At 37.3% G+C, this 22,679-nt stretch overlaps 1 protein-coding gene across 5 annotated transcripts in view; it reads right to left on the minus strand.

Moving 5' to 3' along the window:
• The window catches only part of LOC105146454 (cell adhesion molecule Dscam2), a 93,332-nt gene that overhangs the window by 39,612 nt on the left and 31,041 nt on the right, over positions 1-22,679 (minus strand). For all 5 annotated transcript variants that reach the window (XM_087406018.1, XM_087406017.1, XM_011056733.2 and 2 more), the window contains exons 4-8: positions 19,300-19,461; positions 18,781-18,930; positions 13,359-13,476; positions 6,574-6,817; positions 4,547-4,751 (exon numbers count right to left, since the gene is read on the minus strand). In XM_087406018.1, coding sequence (XP_087262144.1) covers positions 4,547-4,751; positions 6,574-6,817; positions 13,359-13,476; positions 18,781-18,930; positions 19,300-19,461 — 879 coding nt within the window. The remainder of the gene's footprint in view (positions 1-4,546; positions 4,752-6,573; positions 6,818-13,358; positions 13,477-18,780; positions 18,931-19,299; positions 19,462-22,679) is intronic.

Consider the following 22,679-nt stretch of genomic DNA (forward strand, 5'->3'; position numbering starts at 1 on the left):
TAGACGTAGTCGGTCGCGTTGCTCCGCGAAATCGCGCGCGGCTAGCATGCAAAGCATCGGCAAAACCGCAGGAATCTCGTTAGCGTATGCAAATCCAGGGGTAGTAGGTACTAACTATCCTATCGTGCTGCGGGCGATCCCAACCTAATGTACACTCTATACCCCTACAGCTTAGAAATCATGGAGACGGGAAGAATCCTAATGACAAGGTAATAGGCACCCGGCTCTGAACTTGGACGACGTAAATTACTAATTTTCTATCCGTCGTCGTAACTGGAACGACAGGCTTCATTACTATGGGTATGAATAGCGATTACATGACATTTTGTTGACGTAATGTAGAAATTAGTGCACAACTATTCCTCGTGACGTGATTTCGATGATAAAATATTTTTTTCCATCGTAGAAAAAAAGGTCTCGCTGCGATGTCGTCCTGCATCACTTTTTGTTATCTTCTAACGAAGCCAATTATTAATAGATATCTGAATGTTGATGTATACAAAAAATTAATCCAGTGCTTCTTAACACTCTATGTATATAAAAGAGAAAAATAACATTTATAATGAAAGTGCAGAAAAATTGTATGAAAAATAACAAACAATATAACATTATATAAAGTACATACAGAATACGAGATATTATTAGTGCTTTCCAGCAAGAACCACAGTATAACACAGTGTAACACGGTGATCATTTCATCTTTGTTTAACATTGACAAACAACAAAGTTGATGATTCACTGTGTTAAACTGTGTCACATGTCGTTGGAAAGCACTCTATGTTTTCTATAGAACCAGACTTAGGTAAATTTTAACACATATATTTACGCTCGTTTCTAAATGCATTTTACATACAAATTTATACCAAAGTCATTTTTAATAAATAACTTTTTAAATCAATCTTTATTAAATCTAAAGACAATGTAGTGTTTACTGGCTCCATTACTTATTTCTGTTATTATTCATGTTATTTTGTTTTTAACATTTTTAATTATTTATTATTTTATTTTTAGTATCCATTTTTATTTATTTTGTATATTCTTTAAGTATATTTTTTAAAAGATATAATATATTTAAGAAAAACTTAAAAAAAATGATTATTTTTTCTTATATATCTATAATTACAATCAAATAGATATAAATTATTACACGTATATACATCGATTTTTTAATGCGTTTTACATACAGGTTTATATATAATCAATAAAACAAAAAAATAAATAAAAATATAAAAAATATAGAATACAAACAAAAATAATGAAAAGTAAACAAAAAAAAACAAACAAAACCAAAAGAAAGATCAATAATCATTACGTCCTCGTCATTGGTTCCTGATTAAACAAACAATGATTTAAAAAATTATAATATTTATTTTTAAAAAATGATTGTGTACAAGTTTGTATGAAAAAGCATACAAAAATACGCGTAAATATATATTTATATATTTAGAATTTATACATGTCTGAAATAAAGAAAACATATGCAGTATACATATTTTGTATGATATTATTGTGTTATAGAAAACTTTTCCTGCACTTCTTGACATTATATGTTATTTTTCTCTTTATATCAAGGAATATTATAGAATTCGTTTTTTTTTTAAGGATATGCTAATTGGTTTTAGCTAATTTTAATAATTCTTTTATCTTTATCTTATATTCTATTTATAAAGTTCCCGTTAATTATGTTGATTTAACATGCCTGAAAACTTAGATCTAATAGAATACTATAATATTTTATTGGATACTTTTTGTCCGAAGAGAAATTTAGTGGTAAAATTACTCGACAGCTAAGAGAAAACCGGGATAAGAAGGAAGAAGGAAAGTAGTAATTTAGCTCGCGCGTGATATCCGAACTCGGATTACAGCGGAGGAAGAAACAAACTGTACACGGCGTCCAAGATCGGTACGCTTGTTTCCGACGAGGGAACGGTAGCCGAGCGCGAGCTATAAGCGATTTTGAAAGAAAATTTAAACTTTCAAAGGTCATAAAAGTTACCAAATGCCGGCCATATAAAGGTTAATGGCCGCGAAAGCTCGTACGAACTTCCAGAAATGTACAAATCGCTCGTAAGAACGGCACGAAACTCAGCACGCTTTTCCTTCCCAGCAGTAATATTCTCCTCTCGAGGTGGAAGCAGTATAAAATAAAAACTCAAAGCTCTAGAAAGGACTACCTTTGGAATTATATCTCGAAATCTAATTGAAAAATAATACCGTCTTGCGAATAAAAATAGCAACAAATGTTGTTAAACATTTGATTAAAAATGTAATCTCTATATACTCAGTCAACGTCTACTAAAAGTAACATAATAACGTAATATGTTACACAGAATATTTCACACTCAACAATGTAATGTTATATAGCACCATGTGTTGTGTTACATCTACGTTGTTGTAAATGCAAAATTATATCATTGATATTACATTACTTTTAGCTGATGTCGACTGGTAATTATTAATATAATGGAATTTCAACAGCATTAACAGGATAATTTAAATATGAATAAGCCGATAAACGTGCCGAAATCGTACTGTGGTTTTTTGCGAAAAATTCCGGAGGGAATTCCAGAGGGAGAGTTTTTTCACATGAAACACATCGTGCTCTAAGTTACCGGACATGTTCCACGTGTCATATGTTACCCGTGTGATCCGTCCAATGCTTGGCTGCGATGTTATCGGTGAAACCTATCGTAAATCGCTTTTATTATATTCCGGGGCAAATTCGCGAGTCGTGCGGTTGTCCATCGGACATTGATGCGCGACGGTGAAGGTCTCACATCGGGGTTTGCAAGCGGGAGAGCAAACGAGGCCATTTTCGTACAAAAATGGCACGTATCCCGCGGCGAAACGACCAGCCGATGGAAAATACGTTACGGAGGGAACGCTGCGCAAACAGGCAGCTCCGCACATGTACCGAGTTCCGCAGCCGTTAACCAACATTTTCAAACCGCGAGCAAACCAAGTTTCTGATCAAGTTCGCCAAACACGCGATCGCTCGTCCGAACTCTCTTTTTTCCCCGTAATAAACGCGCGAGCGAGAATTGTTAAATGCATTCTCGATCTGCCGTTAAACAACATTTCCAATCAGCAATGATGATAACAATTATCGTATATTCTATTAAAAATACAGTATTCTATTATTGTACATTTATAATTTATAATTTATATATAATTCTAAAATAAAATAAGAATCAGTGTGCTCTAGCTAGATTAGATAACGGAAAATAATTATTGTTGAAGTTAGATAATGCGATTTGGCGTAACTTTGGTGCTGTTGTTGCAAACGAAACTCAACCGGAGTTAATCGAAACCGAGACCACGATTATCGTTCCACAGATGGGAACACGCTCCGTAAAGCACAATCGGAAGAGAGATGAGGGTACTTCCCCGCAAAAATAGCACGTAGCCTGCAGGGAAGTCGTGCTACTTCCTGATGGAGAATGCGTTACGATAAAATGGCACGCGAATCGTGAATCGTATAGAGAAAGAATTCTACGGTATTAACGGCAAAACACTCACCGATTGCTCGATAAACAAGGGTTTTTTTTATCGATCGATAAATAATCGTAGCGTTAATAAGATATAAATACTTATAAATACTTATAAATAATTGAACAGTAAACTATGTATAAAATATTAGGTGTTGGAATTAATTCGTAGCGTTTTTAATGAAAGAATGTTATTTATTTCACATGAGCATTAAAAAATACATTAATGAAAGTACTTCCCATCACTTGTAAAACGCTACGAATTAATTCCAACACCTAATATGTTACCGCGATAAAAATAATTTGATTTAGGGATGATTAGAAAAGTCATTGAAAATGCCTCGATCATTATAATAGTTATTGTATACTATTTTATGAATTTGATGATTTGCACGGTTTTGCTAAAATATCTAAAAATTGAGCTAAATATGAAAATAATTTTGTCGGACAAAATAATTATATAGGCTCAAGTATACATTATTCAATCTATTGTATATATAAACATATTATTCAATACATATATAATACATATACATATTTGATATTGTATAGTGTCAAATTGACTATATAGTGTAAAATTTAACCATTGTTTTAATATAAAATAACGATACATTAAGTAAGAGCAGTGGCGACTTAAATTAGATTTGACATTATAGATTTAACAGTGAATGAGCAATGTTGCAAAAAATTTTAACATTCTAATAACCATCTAGAGCATTCTACATAATTATTTTAATGGTCCGACAAAATTATTTCTAGATCTGTATCTATAAGTTAAATTTTCAGACTGTATTCAGTTGACTTTTCACTTCACAAACTCATTTTTTCCGTGTAACAATTTTGTAAGTAATAATATAAACATTTTAGAATATAATTCAGTTTTAAAATACGGTCGAATATGTTAATTATATTTAATTTGCCGAGAGAAAGATTGCCAATCTTACAAGAATTCCAAGATTTTCGAGTCTCCGGGGAGTCTCCTGATGAGCTTGCCCAAACATTAAGGCGTCGCGACATATAATATTGTACATCCGGAACGCGATATCAGAATGTCTTACCCCCTAAGCGTAACTCCGCAATTCCTTGAGCCATTTCGTACTCGTTCCGCACGAAGCACTGGTACATGCCGCGGTCTTCTCTCGCGACCGACGTCACGGAAATACGCTCGCTGGAGACCGTCCTTACCCGGGCACCCGTTCTCAATGGCTGACCATCCTTCAGCCAATAGAGTGCCGCTTGTGGAAATCCACTTGCGGTGCACGTCTGCAAAGGAGTTTAGACGGAAGAAACTGATGAGAATCAAGAAAGGGACTTGCCCGGCGATCTCGCCCGGCGTGCGGAAACGAAGGAGAATACCGTCTCGTCTCGAATCCGCAAACCGTGAGCTTCTTGAGAAAAATCAGATCTCTATATTCCTGAAAATATATTCGAATCACACACCCGACACTATGACTGGCATTAATTTCCGGCACGTACAGATTCATTTCCCGCGTCATCGACAGCGCTTTACAGTATTTACAGATGGTTGAAAACGTCGCGGTAAATATTCATAACAGTAATTGAAGTGTCCAATATTTATTATATAAGCGATCTGTCAGACGTTCTTATATTCTTAAACTTAAATGCAAAATAAAGACTTTGGACGTTCCATAATTTACCGTTCATTAATTATCTATATACATATAAGAGAAACAGTTTAATCATCAGAATAAAAATATGTATGAAAAATAATAATAAAAGTCGAAAATTAATCGATAAGTGAATAATACAATTCAGAGAAAAAATCCTATATTCAACTTTGATGCTTAATAATATTCATATATGTAAATTTTCAAATATATTTTCCTATAAATTGCGTGCTGATTCAGTTTGTTGAATCTCAATCATAAATTGAAACTGTTAGAAATAATATCACAAATCACATTATCATTGATTATCAAATCAATAACATCTTAAAACAGTGCAAAGAATTTATGAAAAATATTACATTAGCCCAGATTTGAACATGCTATCGATTTTCTGAGACGGATGTCTTACTAATTCAATTATCGGAATATGATAAATATATTATACTAAAATGAATATATACAAAATGCACGGGCTAAAAATTATAAATGGAATTACATTTCCTTATTATAAATGGATTTCGAAAATTTAATTTAAATTATAGATTGTTTAAATTGATCTCTAAAGTAGGATTCTCGAGATTCTATAAGATATTAAGTCAGTTCTTATATTTTAGACCGTCTTAAATATAATCTTAAGTTGTTATAAACTAGAGAACCATATTTTAAAATACTTATTTAACTTTTCGATTTCCTGAGGAAGCGAGCACTGTTCGCTCTTCAAAATTATAATAAAATTTTTACAGAATAATTTTGCTATAAAATTTTGATAACTTTTGTGGATTTTTCTAATTAATTTTTAAGTTTTAAGCTTTTGTTTGAGACAAATAAATGCATTATGTACACATACAATTTTTAAAGAGATATAACTTATTTACTTGGAGCGAGCATTCATCTCTTTTGGGAATATTAATATATAACTACTTTAAAGAGCTCTCTCTCTCTGTCTCTCTCTCTCTCTCTTATTTTTAATTAAAATTTAAAAAAATTAATATTAATTTAATAAAATTTACATTATTTTTAGAATTGTGCAAAAACAAGTATTATATTATACAAGAACTGCAATAATTGTTTTGTTATTTGTTTTATAATTATAGCTTTCCTATAAATAAAAATAATGACATTTGGTTATATTTACGCATTAATTTATTTATTTACTAAATTTTAATATAATTGTTAACATTATAAATTTCATATAGAAAATTTTTTAATCGCTCGTCCAACTTGAAAATTTATGTTTGAAAAATTAGCATGGAAGTCGAAAAATTAAGACGATCTTGAAATAAGAAGAATGGGATCTAAATATCGGCTTATAATATTTATTTATTTTTCTACCCTTCGCGGTATTAGAGATATCATTCGAAATATCATTCTTCCCTTTCTTTGTTCAACTTATTCCTACGTGATCAAGCAAGCATTATTTATTTTCGGATAAATCGATATTGACAATGATTGATTACCAGATAGGCGGATTTCCCCAGATCAACCGTCTGTATCGCCGGTTGCACGTGAACACTCAGTGGTGCAGACACTGTTAGTCTGATCTCCAAAGTTTCGCTGCCTTCAGAATTGCTGGCAGTGCACATGTAAGAGCCGGCGTCACTCTCCTCGACGCTCTGGATAATCAAGGAGCCGTCACGCACCACGTAATGGCCCGACGATTCCTCGATCGGTTCCTCCCTCTGATTCCTATTGTAGTACCACCTACGCGAGAAAACAGAAACGGGATTCTCCGTCATATAGTGTATTTCAATTCGATTCGATTCCATTTCCAAGGACCGTCATTATCAGGCGGCCATCAAGTGAAAGCATCGACGGTATAGGCAGACACTCGCAGAAACTCAGCTGCATTCGCATCACTTCGCGCTACTCAGCGTGTGCGTGTTCTCAACAGAATGCGTATGTAAATTTACCATTTCCCGCGCTCGTCAAAGCGACGATGTTATTATTCTAGTTACCTAACCGACGAGATTTCGAAAACGTTGCGCTCATGTATGCGCGCCGGTGCCTGTCCGAAACGGTATCTCCTCGCCGCACACGCTTACCACAAAATAACTATTGTTTCATCGGGAAAGACCGAATGCATTCCCCCTTGCTATTGTATTCCATACCGTGCGACTATATTCCCGTATTTCTGCTTCTATACACGCATATACACGGCGCGAGACACGTACTCTGGCACGCTTTCAAAACGTTCACTTTTCAAGAACATGCATTTTAATGATATTCATCACTTTCATTAGTATGATTATTCAGATAGCTGCAACCGCGCCGGCGAGTATCGTTAACCCTTTAAGGTCTCTTTTTTTTTAATGGAACATTTATTGTCTAGTTATTTTTAAAGATTTAGGGAATCGCTATGCAAAAATGAGATCGAAAACATAAAAAAATTGGATAAAAATTACAGATGTAAGAAATAAAATATCAAATTGTAATAAAATTTATTAAATAGAAAAAACTATTTAAAATAAAAAGTGCGATCAAACATGAAATAGTATGTAAAAATGAAAAAACTTATGACAGTTTTACAATATATTACTAAATATTATAATTTATTGTCAATAAAATATTCATTTTGGTAACGAAACATAGACTGGTAAACATAGACTGGCTCTAAAAAAAGATTCAAATATTTTCCTTGCATCTATAAGTCAATCAATAAAATTTTTTCATTATAGTTATTTTTCCTATCATTGAAATATAATAAAGCTCGAAAATTACGTTCATTTATACATTAATAATAAACAATTTTTTTTTTAAATAAAATTGAGTTGTGAATTGAATAATTTAATATTTACCAAAGATATAATTTTTTAAAGACTAGAATATATGTATATATCACTAGATCTTAAGAAGTTAACATACAATAGGACTTTTACCGATGATCTGGATTCAAATTATTTCAAGCCTTTGATTCGCTAACATTTAGAACACGGTAAAAATATAGATTCACTCTTATAAAATTCCTGGTATTTTCATAAGGGCATTCCGCAATTAAACTTAAGAACTCATGAACTTATGACGTATGTGTCCTCTAAAACTTTTAGAGTATATCTCACTCTGAAGAGTGAAATCTCACTCTTAAAGATTAAAAATTGAGCCACTCTTTTCCAAGACTGACTCAGTTTTCACTTTTTAGAATAAGATTATACTCTAAGAATTTAAAGAGTCGAAATACTTACATCTACACATGTTTTTTTATTAGTATTAGCAAATCTCTCTATTGGTATTAGTAAATATGCACACAGAAAACTTTGCTTCGTATATGTGATGTTAAGATCAATATTCCATTTAGTGTTTGTGTTTTAACTTTCCCATTTTTTTAGGACCATATTTTTCAGTGAAAATATAGTCAAATGGAAACATCTACATTCTTACATTGTAATTCAGGATAACGTCGCGGATTTTTGCCGAGGTGCATGCTATGACGCTATTGCATAACTATGCGAATATAGCGCAACTCCGTAGATCGATCCCTTGCGAATTTCACGAAACGAGATCACGCATAACTTCGCCAGCTCTCCGTGTTCGTCTTAATTGAAAATTCGGAGAGCCCGTGCTGTCTCGATTTAAGCCAGTCTTGGCAAACAGGATAATCCAATCGATCCTTGGCGAGCACGCGCAACCTTTGACCTTATCGGTGGTCAGTACGATGCGAAATGCGCACCGACGTCCGCGCAAGAACATGTTAATCCAGACAAAATAGTCTACCTTTTACGATTAATTTGCGGCATTAAACGACATTAAAGAGATTTATTGGCATTATTCTCTATTTGCATATCATGCACATTATTGAGCTTACGCGCGAGAGATGGATTTTATAGTATATAGGGAAGCGCTCTAACGGGAAGTATATAAATCTCGACGGAGATAATTTCCCTCCCCCTCTATCATCTTATCAATCCCGTCAGTACGACGCCAACGGAGTTGCACTAATAAAATTTCAAGCTGCCGCCATTTTTGCGATCCGAATCTGTTCGCGTCGACTATTTAACGAACTTGCATATGTATTTGTATAACCGGATTGACATGAATTTTTAATATGACGCGAATAAATTTCAAACATATGCACTCTCGGCGCTTTAATTAAATGACTTGAAAATACGTTGTTTCTTTAATAATGTAAAACTTGCTTTTAAATATTGTGCAAAAATAGAATTCAAATGTAAAAGAAAATCCCAATTAAATCTGCTGTATCTCAATTAAGTAAGTTAAAAGATATAAAAGATAATTGTTATTCGCTTTAATAATATAAAGTGTATTGCTTAAATAACCCCTTTGCTTAAATCGATTAACATGTAAAACCGCTATCAATATTTCAGATAAATCAGTCTAATTAAATGAGATTACTCATTATACAAATCGAATATAACTATCTGAATACCGGCGATATTTAAATCGATCCCAATTCAAGATCCCTTATCGCTCTACGGGAAGTTTATCGGGACCGAATGGAGCCAGTTCATCTTTCCGCGATTGCTCGTAACGCGCCATTAGCCCTGGCATCGTCCCTCTCGCGTTACAGAACTCCCTCGATTTAGTCTCTTCCCCCTCCCCCCCCCTCTCTCTCTCTCTCTCTCTCTTTCGCTTTTACGCGATGATCGGCCCCACGTGGTTTAGAAATCCGTTAAAGCGTAGTGGTCCCTGGGTCTTGCTTACTCCGCATCCGGGAGGAGACGTAGAAGGCCAACGACGACGACGACGACGATGACGATGATGACGAAGAGGAGATGGCCAAAGAGGATAGGAACGGAGATGGCGGCCGTGTTGGCAGCGAAGCAGAAGTGGAGCTGTAGGGATGAGGAGTATACCTATAGATAATCGAATTTACGAAGGGAAATTGGCGAGAGTAGGAGATGGGATACGGGGATGCTCGAGTGCGAGGGAAGACCCGGAGAGATGGAAGACTCCGCGCCACGACGAACCCTCAAACTCTCTTCCTCTCTCCGTCTTCATCTTCTCTATCCTCGTCTTCTCCATCCTCTTGTCCTCTCTACTTGCTTTCTCTTCTTCTTCTCTGTCTGCCCCCCCCCTCTCTCTCTCTCTCTTCCTTTTCTATATCCCTTATCCCTATCTCCAGCTTCTCTAGCTTTCCATCCCCCGCAGTTCTCTTCCGTCGGCTAAATCAACCTACAGAAGAGACGACTAGAAGAGGAGGAGCAGGAGGGAGCCGACGTGGAAGAAGAGGGCGGCTGGAGGAGGACCGGTGAGAGGGAACGCGCGGTTGATGAACACAAGCATGGAATACTCAGTGACGTCGACGTATACGTAAATGCGGAATATTTGATGGGCTGTCAGAAGCAGTCTCTGTAATCAGCGGTCGGTTTGTTTGCGCTACCCATACAGCCCTCCCGACGTCTATATATCTTCCGACTATCTTCGTTCATCCCCCCGGCTACTATCGTCGCGCCAGCGTAGATTGGCGGCTCTATACGCGTCGCACGCGCGCGCGTGTATACACGCACGCGTGCGCGTGCACACAAACCGCGAATCACATCGTTCTATATCCGCGTCGATTCTACAAATTTTACGATCAAAGTTCCGTCGATATGTTCTGCCGGCGACGTTTAAAATTTTCATTTTATATTTTCGCGTGAGAAATCAGGAGCGAGAGAGAGAGAGAGAGAGAGAGAGAGAGAGAGAGAGAGAGAGAGAGAGAGAGAGAGAGCGCGAAGATTCTCATCAAAAATCGAAGCGAGAAGTGAGGCGACAGAGAGCACTGACTCTTTAAGATGACTCTTAAACGACTCGCGTTCATCGATTTTCGGTTCGTCCATAATTATTTAAATGCATCTCACTACTCGACACGGCGATAACCGTGCGTTTCTATTTGACCCGAGTTTGATTATTGCACCGATCCTCTGCATGGTGCTCGCGGCATCAATGATGGGACCAAACTAGTTGCTAATCGCGTAATCCGCTGTAATAACACGCTCCCCACCACGCAACAAGTTTCGTAGAGCCTCTCATCGCTCTCTCCGTGGTGTTGCATCGATGTGAGTCGCGATCCTGACATGGATTGATATTTCACGTCTCGTACGACAAACTCTTTAAGCGCGTTGATTACCTATAGAGTCCATTTCTATTCAATCGCGTAAGCGTAGTTATAAGAACTGATCAATGACAATTAAATATTATTCTTATATTCGATTTTGATTAATCAAGTCTTTTATTAAAATCATTTACAATTTAGTCCCGAAATACAATAGATGTAGGAAGCCTTAAGTCTTAAGGAAGGGAGCAGTTCACTTGCACCCTATTGCAATTGCTCATTGCAAATCACACTGACTTTCATCTAAGGAGTATTTCAATTTTTTTTCTAGTACTGTGATTTGACGGTGTCCATTTGAGCTTGTGCAACTGATATATAATCCTTAAGGAATTAATTAATTACAATTCGAATATGAGAAGAATACTCAACTATAATTAGTCAATATCTCAAAGCTTACTACACCTATTGTGTTTCGAGACCTATGCTTACGCAATTCCCAAGGAACACACAAAAATCAACAAAAAATCAAAATGACTTTACTTTGACTCTTAACGTCAATAAGCAGTCAAATTTTGTAAATCATCACTTTGACTTTCATGACATTGAAATAAAGTCATTTTGATTTTCTCTTAATCTAATGTGTTCTTTGGGATATAAAATCGAGTTTAGAACAGAAAGATCCTTTCTGTCCTGCAGATAATCAACAGGCTTGAAAAGCTTTGTCGTCCAACACATAAAATACCAGTCGTACGCGTTATCATCCCGTTTGCCGTTTCTTCCTCGTTCCTCGCGAGATAAATGTAATACATCCGCGAGCTAGTAATATGCACGAGCGGGAAAAGGATGGTATCCGTAAGAGTTAACGTAATATTTAATAGTCGGAGCTCAGAGAAGAAGAAAATCCTCGTTTCATAACTGTTTTCTCATTCACCTCTCGGTTCACCTACCCTCCGGTCTTCCAGGACTAGAAATCCGCGATGTCGATGAACTCGCGTGGGCGTTTCCGCGCGTGAAGCTCACATTGCGCGAAATATTCCGTTGGCGGATCTATGTTTAAAATTAGCATTAATATAAGGAAAATAGAGACACAGGCGTCTAGTAGCGAATAAGCATCGTCCGCGTGTTCGTCCGTTTGCACAAAGATTCCAATTTCCTCATCACCTGGCGCTGTCGTGCGCGGCATCGCTCTCGTGAGAGCGTAGCGCAAAACATTGTTAAACGCACACGTGCGGTTTGATTCTGTAATACGTTATGTAATATATTATTTCAGATAATGAGTCTTTATCTTTATTTTATCCTTATTTCCCACCGAGTTCCCGCGTTAACAAAGGTAACGACTTTTATACAAATTTTCATCTAATTAACTACATTGTCTTCTGTAATTCCTTTTGGAAAAATGGCATTAACGAAACTCTTCGTGGAGAAGTTACCTGTTACGATGTTTCCTGTGCCTGGCAGAGCCAATGAAGGTAACACGAGGCGCATTCTTTCAACGTGAACGGACTTTAACCGATAATTGCCCACAGTTAGTTTTACGCTCCATATTCTTGCGTAACGAAAACGGAAGTGCGATTGAAACCCAATATACGCCAGTCTCGTCCGTTTCATTCAATATCATCGGATCATCAATATTTATCGTGTACGTCGTGATCGCTCTTCATTATTAACTGCCATTCACACCGGGACGTCGCGTTATATATAGATTTCGTAACCGCTATCTCACAATCGCGACGTATGTGATGTTAGTGAAGCGGTTTGTTTAATCTTCAAGCATCGCCTTTAATTCAAGCGCAACGTACCATACTTTGTATGCAGATTACTTAACAGCATTGTTGGGCCACGGCGGAAAGTAAATGCCTGCTTACCGTTTAATTGCGTATCTGAGCGTAACGCAAGCCCTCCCCAAGGAAGAGGGATAAGAGAAGAGGAACGAGGTCGGCGTGGAAAAAAAATGCTATTTAAAATCTAATTATGGGAATTACGAAATTGGTAATACTACTGAAAACCCGGACGTTCGGTACGCGGAGTTCCGGTATACACGTATATACACGCATACGCGGAAGAACCGTCTCTACCTCGCAAATACGCCTCGTTAATAATATAAATTTAATTGAGAATTAAACATAATTTATTGATCTATAATATTAATAAGCGACATTAATAAATCTATGAAATTAATAATTGATTAACCTAACGATAATATTAATAAGAGAGAGAGAATGTGGAACCGAATTATATCGAAAAAAATCTTACCTGTTAGTCGGGGTGGGATTGGCGTAGGCCACGCAGGGGATCACGACAGTGTCCTTTAGACGAGCCGACATGTAGACCAGTTTCTCATTTATTATAGGCGGCATGGAGCCTCGAATTTCTGAAAATAGAAACAAGCGGTGCACGTAGATTCAATTATAGCGCAAAATCGAAGATTAAATCGTGGGACGCTATTGGGTCGCCGGCGCTCGTTCGAGGATCGATTCCGGGCAAGTTTGCCGTGTGATACGCGGAAAATATGTTCATAAATCGTTACTGTCCGCGGAGAGGGAAGGAAATGCGGGATCTCGGGAGGCGAGAGACGGGTGGAACACGGGGGCGGGGGAGGGGGTGGAGGAAACAAAAAGAAAAAAAAAGGCAGGACTCCGCGCACGCATCCAGCGCGACGTTTAATGGGGAGTTATGGTCGCAGATAACGCCACGTCTTACGATATGGTGCACTATGAAGCGGAACCACGTTAGATAACGACGATATATCTCCGCGCTTTGGCGAGAATTTGAAATTACGTCACGCGCTATCCAAAACGTCGGAAAAATTACGTTCCGCTCGAACGGCAATGTCGAGCGAACTCCTGCACGAAACTTGCGCCGAGCATTAACGAAATTTCGCAACATTTTCTTGTTTTTTTTTTTTTTTTTTTTTTTTTGAGACCGCATCAGTCTGCGTTGAGATAAATTAAAACGTTACGTCAAAAAAAAGACATTCGCATGCAACACGCATACGAATGCGATTGCCGCTGTGTTCGCAATAAAATCACAAAAGTAACATAATTAAAAAAATAAAAATTAAATCGCATTTGTTAATTAAGTTTTTGCATACGGCTACAATATTCCTCGCCAGCAACTCCGCCGAAATTGTATCGCATAAATCGCTCGCGTTCCTAATTCGCGTCTAGCATACTTTCGTCTACAATAATCTCGCCTCGCTCAGAAATTTCAGGTTTTCTTATGCACGGCATGAAAATTCATAAATTAATTAAATATATTGGGGTTACGCGTTTCGTGAGTGCAGAAGAATGAAAATACGCCGGTTAATGACACACATGAAACATCATGCGGCGTATCACGGTCGCGCTACAATTATTCCATTTGTCCAATTACGAATGGTAGGTATTTTTATTTCGCCATGGCTATGTTAAAATAAAGCCACTCAATCTAGCCCCCGCGCATATCTGCGGTAGAAATGCAGCGTGGTTTATTGATTCGTCCATAGATACTCAAGTGCCCTCCTCTTCGGCACGTGTGTTATTTCGCGATCAAATGATGTGTGGACAGCATCGCACATACGTGCTGTTACATTTAACGGGGAATTAATGCGCTGGATTACGGCGGCGAATACTCGCCGCGAGCGTTCATACATACCTCTTGTACGTTGCGACAAAAACATTTATCGTTTACGTGAGATACGTTTATACAGTAACTGTATATGCGCGCGCTGCCTCGCGCTGCATTTCCCAATATGATTAAAATTAATAGCAAATGTCAATGCGAGTAATAACAATGCTAGTGTTAATTAATTATAACTGACGTTTTGATCAGTGCAATTCCGAGGAATTACGGTTCTTCGATTTATCGAAGAGAAAGAATTTAGTGATCTAAACGATCATGTAAAATACGGATCTCAGATAAATCTCAGTAAAAACTCAAGTAAACAAAATTAAACAATAATATAAATTCCATAATTCTAATTTGAATTTCCTGCCACAATTTTGAAATTCAGCGATGATTCTTTTCGTAAGAGACTACATTTATAAAAAAAATTCAGATATCGAAATTTAGAATTAAACGGTAAGAATAACACTTTGTTAAAGTATCTAGAAAATTTAATTTCAAATCTAAAAATAATTTTGTTTGAACCATCAAAATAATTATTTAGGACGTTGATGGCAATGTTGCAAAAGTTTGAAATATTTTAGCAGTTTAAGCCTCCTATACATAATTATTTTGATAGACCAAACAAAATTATTTTCAGATCTGTATCCAGCTAAAGTTTTAGATACTTCAACAAAACTGTTTTTTTTCCGTGAATAAAGAGATATATGTATACGCTCTACGACTACTCATGTGTATCGCTGAATTGTGTACCGGAATCGTTTCACGATCGTGCGTTATTACTTTCCCCGAAATTGCGCGATAAATGTTAACTTTATACGCTGGCTCTCTAAATTTTCGGCGAGCCTCCTGCTGGGATTTACACGCTCGCTTCGGATAATGCGCCGAAAAGTTTCCTCATTACTCCAGGAAAACTACTGTACATCGAGATTTTGGTTAATTTAGAGGGTATATACCAACCGACGGTCCGAAGGCGCGCGTCGAAATATGCAAACGATCAAATTTCTCTTGAACTTCATTATTAAGTTATTAACTACCTAAGTGCGCTTAGCATAAATTTCTACCTTACGGCGGAAGATATCCAACGCGGCAGGGGGCCGGCTTTATTACGAGTGCACGAACGCGAACGCGTACGTTTCTGGAAAATTGAAACCCGTGAATTTTTTAACGTCCGCCGAGATATTCTTGCTCGGGCACGTCGAATCGGTTTTTCTTGCCTGATTATGCGGCGGCACACAAACGGCTATGCGTTTCTCACCCCGCTAGTTTCCACCCCGCATCTCATTCTCCTCTCTCAAGGATAACATTAAATTATAAAACGTCATTTAATTGTCATTATCGACATATCGATGATACGCTGCAATTTAAATTGTTTCATTGTTGTTATTATCTATACATATATAATATCATATATTATTTCAATAATTACCGAATAATTATATTGATGCGATAGTAATTGTTGTATTACAATTCATATTATTTTGTGTTAATATTATTCTGTTTGTATTGCAAAATTCAGAAATGTAAAAAGAACCCGAGCTATTCCTGGAATTAGCGGTTGATGCGGCATTTTTTTTTTTGTAGGTTAATTCTATTCGTTCCCTTCTGCGCGTTCGCAACTCGCTTTGAACAAATATTTATCCTACCTGTATATCGCTACTAGGCTTTCACCGAATATCGTTTATTCGGCAAGCTGTCGAATGATACACGAGGTAATTAACTCACGAGCTAATTGTGGCGATAATTAATTGATGTTTGTTGGAAATATTTGTGTGATTAGAAATATATCAAAGCGTGCTGATTATGGATTTCAAACATGTCGTACCTGGTTAAATCGTGTTATATTAGCCAAGCTAATTTTCGAATTGAGAAACTCTTTCAACAACAGCTTATTAAAACGCGGTATGATGAAGCTTGCCAAAATTTGCAATAACCGTATTAATTAATTGGCATTATTATTCGAAGCGCGTCTATGATCGAGGCAATTTTACAAATGCAACATGGAGAATTTTGCTTGCAAGTATAATATAAGAACAGAAAGTAAGCGACCGCATAAAATCACGGCTCTGTTCGAACCTACGAGAAACTTTAAATAAGTCGCACGTCCTCCGAAATTTGCGATGTCACAGGAGATCCTCCTAGTTTTAAAGTTTCTGAACACACTGTCTCTCTTTCTCTCTCTCTCTCTCTCTCTCTCTCTCTCCCTCTCTTTTCTTTTCCGTCTAGTAGTTTTAGAAAATCTAGAATGTAGTCTATAGGAAGACAGCGAGGAGACTTCACAATGAGAATACTTTGATAAAAGAGAGTACGATCAATATTCCATCATAAACATTATTTCAGTTTTCTCGTGATACATGAGATATCAATTTCAATCGCGTACGTTAAATAAGAACAACAGACGGATAATGTATTTGTAATGATCCCGGAAGAATTGACGTCACTAGGTCGGTTACATCGCGATGGTATTGCGATAGGAAATGTAAGCACAATGGTTTGCATTTCCCTCGATGTTCGTGCGGATGCGATTAAAGTTCCACTTAATTTCGAACGCGATGTGACATCCTACGAAGAAGAGAAACGTCATTAGCGGGACCACTCGGAGTAACTTCCTTCGTCCTATCTTCTCGTCGTCCTCATTTATTCAGTTCTCGGTAATTTATTCAGTTCTTAGTAACATAAGGCCATACTGTCATCGCTTCTTTAACCGTTATCTAATTAAACATCGACCGCGCGTTGTCGAAGAAGTCGCTCGGATGGATCTCATGCCGGCCGTTAAACGCACTGTTTTTATCTTCTTTCATCCCCAGCGACCACTCCGCTAACGCGAGATAAGATCCGAGTTAATGTGCTCGACACGATAGGGAACAAATTGCAATAGCATAAAAACGAGGACGATGCTCCCTGGAATTAATTATTTACTCTGTATGATGATGCCTTGATTCTTGACGATCCCTTTTTTTGATCGCGCGGACATTAATTAAATGGCGACTCACGTAGGCAATATTTATAACATAAATAAATATATTCGTGTATAATTACGCACTTTTGCGAGCTCCAAAAGCTTTATTTTTATTAAAAATTAAAATTTTTATTAAAAATTTCAATAACGCAGATGTATCGTGCTCTCGATTTGTGGGACAAATTTTCCCTTTTCGCCGTTCTTCTTTAGTTGCTTTCATTCCAAATGAAAAAAATGGGAAATATAATTGCTGCGATATCGATCGAATCGGGTTCAGGTAAAGTAAACATTTAATTAAACTCCGCCATACGTCCGCTATACGTTCAGCTCGAGGCGGAACGGGAATTTACCGTTCGACAAGCACAACGGATATCCAAGGCTTCTGCTGCTCTCTGTTTACGTTTTCGAAAAATTTAATAATTGTCGAAATAAATTCATCTTTGTATTTGAAACTATGATGGAACGACCGAACGGAATCGAACCCATTTTCCGCCAACTAATTAATCCTGAATCGAGATAGTTATATAATAAGAACAATGAGATTGCATCTGTAGTATCCAGAGAAATGAATAGACTTCTTAACATAATATGTTTGAATATAACAATTTCATAGACTAGTTTAAAACCAATATTTGCTCGAGGAAAATATCGAACTATTGTTTTCGCGAGTAATTAGAGCGATAGAAAATAGTTCTCCGCGAAATAAACTTCAGGGGAGAAAATAATCGAAAATAATATGTAAAATAATAAGATAACCATATTTTCTGTTAATTAAAATTGGTTAACTTTTTTTCCGGCGAATTTGACTTTAATAAAATTTTAATTTTTAATTTAATGCTCGCAAATTAATTTCCCTATTTTTTAATTATAAACATAATATAATTCTGAATATTAATAAGTTATGGTTTAGATATAAACAGTAATTTGATAGAAAAAAAAAATTAAATTATGAATAATACTCTGATATATTTTAACTATAATATTATAAAAACTGGGAAAAACTGGGTACAATTAAAATTGATCAAGGAATCCTCCCTTGCAAAATAACTCGATTAAGCAAAGCAAGCTTGGGTGCCCCGAGTGTACAAGGAGAAAAATCTATGACGTACTCACCAGTCAGTTGCAGCCGCCCTACATTGCTGCTGACGACGGTATCCTGAGTTAGCCGGTGATGCGTTCTGCACCGATACGTCATCTGCGCGTCGCTTCGCGTAATATTGATTATCATCAACTCGCCGGTCGGCAGCATATGATATTTGCCATCTATAACAACACACGCGCGTGACGGGAGGGTGGGAAGGAGGTTTGAATTACGTTTCTATCATCATGGAAATCTAAATTGATCGGAAGGAAATTACGTGTTTATACGTGCGCGCACGTAGATGACGTCATGCAATATAACTCCTGTTTTCCAGCGATATAATTAATTTACACGACAATACCCAATATTCCCGTGCGTGGTAAAAGGTAACTGTAATTTTAGAATAATTCAATTCCTCCTGTTTCATATTAAATAGAATAATTCTATATTCCATTTTAGAGTAATTACACACGCTCGTTCATATTGAAAAGTGAATATAAATCTATATGTACAATATTATTTTGGTTTTTTTATTTTTTTAATTTGCTTACCGCCCATTGTGGAGGGATAAATATTGAAGACTGGTTCTTGGAGCCAAGACGTGACCGTGACGTGATCGCGAACAAAACTGGGCACGTTGCAGCGCATGAGCACGTTGTTGCCGAGGAAGCCGCTGGGATTTTGCACTTCCGGATCGTAACGTTGGTTTACCACTGCAACACGTAACGATAAGTTCCACTTTCCATGTATCCATATACTATGGTTCCGGAGACCATAAGAACGTAACGTAAATGTTAATGGTGCCGCAACCGCACGACATTACAATTCACTTTGATACACGTTTGCCGATAAGAACCAAAATGGTATAACGCGGGACAATTTACCACGTTTTCAACAACGTTCAATGCCACTTCTAATTAGAGTTTTCGTAAATGTATGTGCGGACATGCGTAATTTTACCCCCGTCCCTCTCTCTCTCTCACCCTCTCTCTCTCTCTCTCTCTCTCTCTCTCTCTCTCTCTCTCTCTCTCTCTCTCTCTCTCTCTCTCCACTTAATGATCTGTTTAACGCACGTTTGCGGGTAAACACGCGATACATTTACTGCGCGTATCCGCATGTTAAATTTACACGATCAGTTAATAAAATGAGTAACAAATAGCCTTCGTTAATTTGCTAGAAATTTAATAATAATTGCACAGAATAACGGAACATTACGAAAAAAGCCCTCGCCGAAAACGATCACGTATGTTAAATTATTCAGATTTACTATGTGCTTTTAGTCATTTTTTGTTAAGTAAATAAAAAGATAAAAACTAAACGAGAGCTTCCTTCATATCGTACCGTATCTTTACAATTAAATCTTTTACGTCAAGCGAATAATTTAATGTGATCCGTGTTAGAGAAACTTTGTAGTTTACGGAAAAGTTATTTTGTTTCGCATCAATGATAGGTTTAAAAGAAAAGAAGAAAGTAATTTATGAGAAAGATGGAATAACGCGAGCTTCTTTGGATAAATCACGTCACTCTCTGTTTAACCACTGTCATTTCTACGCGGCTGACTTTGCATGACTAACGAGAATGCTCGCAGGCTTGATAGAAACGAGACAGCACAATATGACTAGAGTAGAAAATCCCAAAAGGCTGTCTTATCCAAAATCTCATGTCGCGATTCGCTCCTGACCCGGCAGCCCACGTAAGTTGATGGGCTCGGCTGAAAGGTTGGTAAGGGCATGTCTAAGAGGTGGATGGAATAAGGTTGTAAAGAACATGGAAGGCAGTCAGGCAAGTAGGAAGAGTGAGAGAGAGCGTGCGCGCGCGCGCGAGAGAGAGAGAGAGAGAGAGAGAGAGAGAGAGAAGGGGGAGAAGCAAAAGAGAGAAATAACGAAAGAAGAAGAAAGAAGATAGGAAAGCGGACGATGGTGGTGGCGGCAGCCAGGGAATCGCTGTGGTGTGGTGGTGCGTTGGGTTCTCTGCCTCCGCAACCCGTTTCGAGAGTCAGCGGAGCGAGGCACTCAGACTTCAGAATGGGGTAAAAACTCAGTGAGTTTGCCCGTACTCCATCCACCTCCTCGTGTTCCTTCTTCATCCCCTCGCCCACCCTCTGCGAATGTTATCATTCTCTCTCTCTCTCTCTCTCTCTCTCTCTCTCTCTCTCTCTCTCTCTCTCTCTCTCTCTCTCTCATCCTTTCTAGTTACGTTTCCCCTCAACAGCCATCCTTTTCTATCCTTCCCCGCATATCGCTCGTTTGGCTCTCTCAGTTACGCGGCAACCAAGCTGAACATAAACTCGGCAGACGTCTCGTGGCAGGTAATATTTACAAAGCATGAAACGAGCAGAGAAAAGAGATAGCTGAAGGGAATGCAAAAAGGAGGGAAAGGACGAGGAGAATCAAAGAATGAAAGACAGAGAAGAAGATGCCACGCGCAAAAGCAGCAACGTCGACTAGCTTTCCATCAGAGAGCACACATCCGTCCTCCCTACGAATCATCCACTAAAAACGAAAAACCGCGCTTTTTCGACAAATCAGATTGCATGAAAAAGTATCAAGAAGAGAACCTCTCATAACGATATGCTTACGCGACAACGAATCCACAAGTCTAACGAATAGCGATATTTTAAGGTCGAGAATACCAATAATATACATACGTAAATATGAATGTGTGTGCATTCGCGCGCTTTTAAATAAAAATGTAATTAATTTAGAATAAACAAAATAAAAATTGTACATATATTAATCATAAATTATTAAAAGAAATATTATAATAATTTTTTTTTCTTTCTTAATGCAATATAAATTCTATAATAAATTCCTTCAGATTTTACTTCAATAAACAAATAAATTAAAAAGTATCATTTAATACCAATAAATAATAATAATAATAATCTTGTGTAAAAAAATAAAAAACGCCGACATATCCCAGTTATTTTTAAACAATAAGTTGCTAAGCTGAGAAACACGACACGAGGTGGAAAACGTGAGTAAAAGTCCGTCTCGTAAAAGCGAGCAACGTGGTTCCTTCCTGTAGTTTTTATAAAAGAGTCTAGTGCGGTCGTTAAACTTACTCATTTTCTCGGTGTAAGGCGACACGTCGTACATATCATATATTCGCAAAGTAATATCGTTGTGTAACGCTTGTTTTGTGCTTAGTATGTATGTACTTTATATATGCGTATCAGTTGAGCGAACAGTAAACAACGGTTGTCGAATCTTCGAGATATATAATGTGTTTCTCGAGTCGCGTCCGAATCACTTTGTTCATTTCTACGAAATAAATAACGAGTTCTGCGAGTTGTTCGAGTTGTTCGAGCTGAATACGAAATTCAGTTTGCCCCCGAGCTAACACGAATCCGTGATGAATACAGGCAAACAGCGAAGGCGAACGCCAATATCTGCAAAATGGTATTCGTTATCCGTTCTCGTTATACGATTCCTTACTGTACCGATAGACTGAATTTTTCTATATCTTTTCAGCTTATTATGCGTATAGCAAGTCATGTCATATAAGGTAGCACGTATTCTCGAATAAAATACTCCATATTCCCGAGCTTGAACTTTCTTGCAACGATGCCCTGGCGGCAGTTATTTTCTGCCATCTCTCGTCATCTTTTATGTCGTTTGCCTTACATCGTTCGGGACGTTCGGGATCGATGATGAAATATGTCAAGTAACGACGAGACTAATGGCTTGTTTGTCTCGTAACTCTGCGGGAAAATACTGAATGATGGAAGTTACTCCCACGGGTGATGGTGTTTTTCGGCCGAATTTCATGTACAGGAACAACGAACGTAATGTATCGTCATTAGAATGTATCTTTTAGACTCTAGAAAAATAACCAAGATAAGCCACGAAGTGGTTTTCATATGAAAATGGAAAGAAGAATCATAAACTCCTTCTTTAGAAACCAATCCCCTTACGGAAGCTTCCTTTTA

This window comes from Acromyrmex echinatior, chromosome 4, assembly GCF_024713525.1.
Source record: "Acromyrmex echinatior isolate Ae372 chromosome 4, ASM2471352v2, whole genome shotgun sequence".
NCBI classification, from domain to species: Eukaryota; Metazoa; Arthropoda; class Insecta; order Hymenoptera; family Formicidae; genus Acromyrmex; species Acromyrmex echinatior.